This window comes from Mus musculus, chromosome 5 (genome assembly GCF_000001635.26).
Source record: "Mus musculus strain C57BL/6J chromosome 5, GRCm38.p6 C57BL/6J".
In the NCBI taxonomy this organism is placed as follows: Eukaryota; Metazoa; Chordata; class Mammalia; order Rodentia; family Muridae; genus Mus; species Mus musculus.
In genome coordinates this window covers 16,614,423-16,620,658 of record NC_000071.6, presented here as the reverse complement: position 1 = coordinate 16,620,658, position 6,236 = coordinate 16,614,423, and the positions used below count along the sequence as shown (strand labels likewise).

Here is a 6,236-nt window from a genome sequence, read left to right as displayed (position 1 = left end):
CACACATGGCACAGCTCATGGAAGAATTTCTGGGTGTCTTCACTGGGAACACATTGGGGAATGCATTGGGGTATTATTTGGATAAAGAGAATCCCATCTGGAAAATGTGAACCTTCACATTTAAAACCCCGAAACAGTAACTTTTAACTTTCCTAATTTATACATGAATACTGTGAGAATCTTAGAAGCTGTCTTGTTCCTTTTTAATATGTTACTTTTGGATAAATACACATGTTTTAGCTAGTCATGGCAAGTAGACTAATAAATATAATTTGAATATTACATACAGGTTATAAAATTTAAATGAATATTCCATATCATTAGGAAAGAACTTTGTTAAAAGGAATGAGATAATATAATAATGTCTTTATAACATACCTGATTTTCAGAAAGAATTATACTTTTTAAAGTAATTGAATTAAAGAATTTAGAAAAACTAGTTCTTCCTTTCATTTCATATTTTTCCTATTATTCCAAGGCTAAGAATTTTTAGATTGAGAAAAGTATTTGCATTGAAAAATTATTTCAAAGTAAAATTTAATGAAAGAATATTTACAAAGTATTTCAGTATAGATATTGTATGTTAATCTTTTTAAATTTAAGAAGAATGAACTAGAAGCCAATTGCAGCAGCAAGTTTTAAAAATAACCCATATAAATACATTTTTAGAGACAGAGACACTTTTGAATTTCTTCACTAAGATGTACATTTGACAACTGAATAGATGTTTTAAGAAGATTGATCTACCAATATCCTGCATAAATAAGTAGCCCAGATTTGGAGGAAAGAAATAATACAAATATACATATTATGTTTTGCTTTTTAGGAATTAGAAAGCACACAAAATAACTAGGATAATAAATATAAATAAACAACAAAGCTAGTCATTTTGTCCTATGGATCCTGTCCTCACATTAAACACTGTCCAGTGGCGGTCATATATCATATACATATATCATATACATACATGTATGTATATATCTTGTACCTTTCCTGAATATTCTCACTGATCATTCAAAACTTGTAATTTTAGAAGAAGTATAGATACATATGCCCAAAATATTTAGAGAGTATACTAGATAAGTCATGGTTTAAACTATAATATATGCTGCATGTGAACTCACCATGTGATATGGGCATGTGCTTTCCTCCATTGATGTTTGTGTGCCAGTATTTAGAGGATACATCTTGCAAAAAAATTAATGAATTATAACATATGGCATATGAAATGTAATATAATTTAATATAGACTTACAATTTAAAAACAATGTATAAATTGTTTTGGTGGGGTTAAAATAATGTTTAACATACAATTTATTCATCACTAAGATATTAACCTGGAAAGCAGCATAGAGTGATTAATTAACCTTTTTCTTTAAAACTTTAGCATCTAGCAACTCTAAATTTATATTTTTTTAATTCATTCAAGTATCTTCAGGAGATATGTTACTGCACTTGCAGGTACCTTAATTCACTTGAACATTTACAAAGGACACTGACAAACAATACAACAGAAAACACCCATATATATTAATGAGTATCTGAACACTCACAACACTCAAGTAGTTGTTCTAGGATTGTTTTAGGTGACATTTTGATCCTGAAGTCTTGGAAATCCTCATGTATCCATGGATGCTTCAAACACACTGGCCTCTTCTATGGCTATTACAACTTGTATGTCAAAATTACTTTGTGTATCCATTTTGCATAATATGCTACTCGAACAAAAATACCAGGACGATTTGGGATGGCACATCCACGACCAGGAACAATGACACCAAGAACCATTCTCATTTTGTGTTGTTCACAAATGAGTGGGCCACCATAATCTCCCTAAAAAGAAAAGATAATTTTGACAAATTATTTTGGATGTGAAAATCAATAAATCATCAATGGCATGCACTGTTAATCTGTAGCTAAAAGGTATAGTCATTCAATAATGTCAATTTTATATTTATTTTGGTGTCTATACTTGGTATCTGTTCAATATTGACATTTGAAAAATGTAGAGTTATAAAATGCAAAGAAAATTCACATTTAATTCATGATTTTTTATTAAACTCCATTAAACTTTCTCTTCTTTATAAAACATCCTTCCTTTCACACATTATCTGAACAATTTAAGTTATCATTTCGTATCATTAAAACAATAATTCTATATAATTTAGAAATTATTTTCTGAACATGAAATATTCTTCTATTCACAGTTGATATCAGTAGTTAATATAGTTATAATTTATATATTTCTCTAAAAAGTAACTATGATTCCATGGCTCTTTTATTTGATAACAATATTATATCATTGGGTAAAGGCATCTCACAAATGAATAAAAATTAACTTGTACATATATATTGTATGCATATGACTATATGAAGGTTGATTAAATGAATATGGATATATTCATACTACACTTTTATCCATTACTGTTATAACTTTACTGTATCACTTTTATATGCCATGCAGCTTCTTAAGAACACAGTCACCTGGGGATACATCCCACATGCAGACACCAAACACAAACACTATTGCTGATGCCACGTAGTGCTTGCTGACAGGAGCCTGATACAGCTGTCTCCTAAGAGGCTCTGGCAGATCTTAACCAAAACAGATGTGAGTATTCGCAGCCAACCATTGGACTGCGCACAGGGACCCCAACGAAGGAGTTAGGGGAAGGATGGAAGGAGCTAAAGGGGCCTTGTCAGTCAGTGGGAGGGGAGGCCCTTGGTCCTGTGAAGACCTGATGTCCCAGTGTAGATGAATGTTAGGATGATGAGGCTGGACAAGGTAGGCGGGTGGGGGAGCACCCTCATAGAAGCAGGGTAAGGGGGATGGGATAGGGGGTTTGCAGAGGAGAAACCAGAAAAAGGGATAAAATTTGAATGCAAATAAATAAAATAGCCAACTAAAAAAAGAACACTGTCACAGGACAGGGCTTTTGATGTGTTGGTCAACAGTTAAGAAGATTCTTTCAGAGGACTCATGGTTGGTTCCCAGCACTCATAGGAGGTGACATACAGTTGTGTATAACTCCTATTCCTGGGAACCTGACAACCTATTCTGGCTTTGATGGGCATTAAGCCTGCATGCAGTGTGAAAGAAGGAACTATTGATACTTTTCATAGGGAAATTAAGGTAGCCATGAAGTCAAATGTTAAACAGAACAAAATTCCTTTATTTTAACAAGTCTTTTATTTACAAAATTTCATAAGGTAATAAAATTGATGTTTGAATAATACACCAGTGACACCTGTCAGACATTTTTCAAAGTTACTTTCTTTGGAGTAGATGCTATGCTACTTCTACAATACTGACATTGAGGGACATTCTATTCAAATATTCTTGACTGATGAAATAACCAAATGATAGATAGAGCTGAGAAGGAAGGCGAAGTGAAGAGAGGGGCAGGGAGGAGGGAAAGGTCTTATGTGAACATGCATCCCTTCAGGATGATGGTTGCCTTCTGTAGAAGATTTGAAAGTGATAACAAACTAAGTCTGCTCCATGAATGTAGAAATTGTAAACAAGTGACGAAAGGACAAATAATATAAAGGGAAAGTATGAAAACTAAGAACAGAAACATGATAATGATAGAGAAGGCAATCACTTCAAGTTCCCATGTCATGAGTAATGAGGCACCTGCATCTCCCCTAGAGGATTCCACAACCTGATGTGATTCTAAACTCCTGAGTTTGATTCATAAAACTCTTTGACTTAAAAAGGTATCTTCCCTCCTTATTAAATATCCCTCTCATTATACCATGATAATGCTCACTGGCTAGAAAGAAATAAACCCCTATTTATATTTATCATTTGAAGCAGCTGTCCAGACTTCAATAAACACATACTTTTCAGGAATAAAATTTCAGAGAAAGATATGGTACACACGCACACACACACACACACACACACACACATATATGTATACCATGCATACATTTCAGTGTGCTCATATTCTACATTAGGACATATAATCTTTTACATGTTAACTATTTCACTATTATTGAATTTACTACACAAAGTATTCCAGTATCCAACAGCTATGAGGCTTGAGAAGATACTTCTCCCATTTGGGGTATATCTAAAATGATAGCTTAGCAGCTTGTCTATGTTAAACAAGAATGGGAATCCTGTCAAACTGTATGAGCAGTTGCTTAACAAATAAAAATAATCAAGCTATTAAAGTCACTAACATTGACCATTGATTTAAAAACAAATAGAACTTTTTTAGAAATATGAATAACACATTTCTTAAGGGTGCTACCCATAGCGTGTATTTCTCAATATTAATAATAGAGTTCATATTGAAAGACTCACAAAGATAGACAAGCTTAGAAAAACACTAGAAAATTAGTCTGAGTACTTCTAGCAAGCACAGCTTCCTCTGAGACTTTGGGACTTTGAATAGCATCCCTTTTAGAGACAAATAAATGCCTTTAGCATTTTTGTGTTGCTGTTGTTTAGTTTTTGGTTTTGCTTGTTTTGTGAATGAAGCATGGACCTGTTCACAAGTCAAATAAAAGAAATAAACAAAAATTATAGAGGGCAATTTCTGCACTTCTTTAGAGGAATAGGTTGGTTTTCAAGTATCTTGATTTGACAAAGATAAACAGAAAATGAACAAGAAAATATGACATTGTTTTTTAAGACAAACTCTTGACAGTAACTTAAAATCCTCCTGCCTCAGCCTCCCAAGTTCTGGGTTTCTAGCACGGATGTACCTGCCTGCATTCAGTAATGTACTTCATTAAACTACTTGTATTTATTTGTTTGTATGATTTTTACCTCACATGGTCCTGATCCAATCTTTTCAGCCCCAGCACATAACTCAGACTCATTCAAAGTCACCTTGCCTTGATGGTGCTGACTGCATTTCTCATTCCCCATAATATACAGATGAGCTACTCGTAATAAACCATCCGCGTTGATCACTGGAATGGCCCAAAAAAACAGACAGTTTAATGAGCGTGAGTAGAGGCAAGAAAAGAAATAAACATAAAACTTCCATATGCTAGATAGCTATTGCCTCATGTCTTAAAAATTAGCTTACATCCAGTGTAGCCCCAGCCGTAAATACTGCAAGTGGTCTTTTCAGGGATTGTACAACCATAACTAGGTAAATCAATTGTACTGACAAAGTTATCCAGGATTGCAGGTCTGAAAAGACAAAATATAGTGTGAGTATTCTGTATAGGGGTAAAACTCTAAAGAAACGTACATGTACATGCAATGTATGTGCAATATTACACTTGGTTTTTACACACACACACACACACACACACACATATATACACACACATATATATGTATGTGTGTGTTACATATATACATATATTATATATAATAAATGCTCACTGTATAAAATTATTACTTTGATTTTTCTAAGAAGTAAAAAAATTGCTTATTAAGCTTCAATTTTAGTGTAACAATATTGCACCAAATTTACTTATTGCTATTTGAAAATCATATGACATCTCTTTCTAATATATAGATATGTATGGACCCAGATATATATATCCATAATATATAAGATAATAAACATACATGCAACAGAAAAAGAAAAGCAGCTGAACGTTTTAGTAAATCTAGTTTCCATTAAAACACAAAATCTGAGAAACTCACCGAGCAAGCTTCAGTAAAACCAAGTCTGAGCCTTCAGGACCATAGACCAGCTGGGAAATGTTTAAGATCTGCTTGCGCTTCTCCTCGCCTCTCTCATGAACATCGTGGATGCCAAGCCAAGCTTCATAGTCTTTCAAGTCTTTGTTTCTAGTTAGAAAATTAACATGCAAACTATACTTTATAATTGTAGAGTATTATTAATTTATATTGTTATTTTAACTTGTAATGATAACACCTGCATTTAAATTTTGATTCAAAGTACATTAAAAAAACAACACATTTGTTCAGAGAGATTCTGAACACCACAGGTGTACTGAGACAGGAAAGGCTTTGAAGTTGAAGAAACTCTAAAAAGATGATTATGATTATGGACTGTTTTATTACATTTGCTATAAAGTAAGATGCCTATTTTTAAAATCCTCTTGTCCTTTACACGAATTATAATATGATTATACATATCATTTCCTTTCAGCATATATATTCAGTTTATCACTAAGATTGAAGATTTTTCCAAAACAAGAGATAAGAAGAGAAGCAAGAAGCAAGCTCCAAGTGTAGTCTCCTTATCCTTGCTGATGCAATTTCCTTTGAAATTACCCCCAAGTTACTCCTAATG

The 6,236-nt window shown here is 33.1% G+C and overlaps 1 protein-coding gene across 4 annotated transcripts in view; it reads right to left on the bottom strand.

The window, feature by feature from the left end:
• Positions 1-1,219: 1,219 nt before the first annotated feature.
• Positions 1,220-6,236, bottom strand: part of Hgf (hepatocyte growth factor) — a 65,945-nt gene continuing 60,928 nt past the window's right edge. For all 4 annotated transcript variants that reach the window (NM_001289458.1, NM_001289459.1, NM_010427.5 and 1 more), the window contains 4 exons: positions 5,621-5,767; positions 5,049-5,155; positions 4,784-4,929; positions 1,220-1,833 (listed from right to left, as the gene is read on the bottom strand). In NM_001289458.1, the coding sequence (NP_001276387.1) occupies positions 1,666-1,833; positions 4,784-4,929; positions 5,049-5,155; positions 5,621-5,767 (568 nt within the window). In that variant the 3' untranslated portion in view covers positions 1,220-1,665. The remainder of the gene's footprint in view (positions 1,834-4,783; positions 4,930-5,048; positions 5,156-5,620; positions 5,768-6,236) is intronic.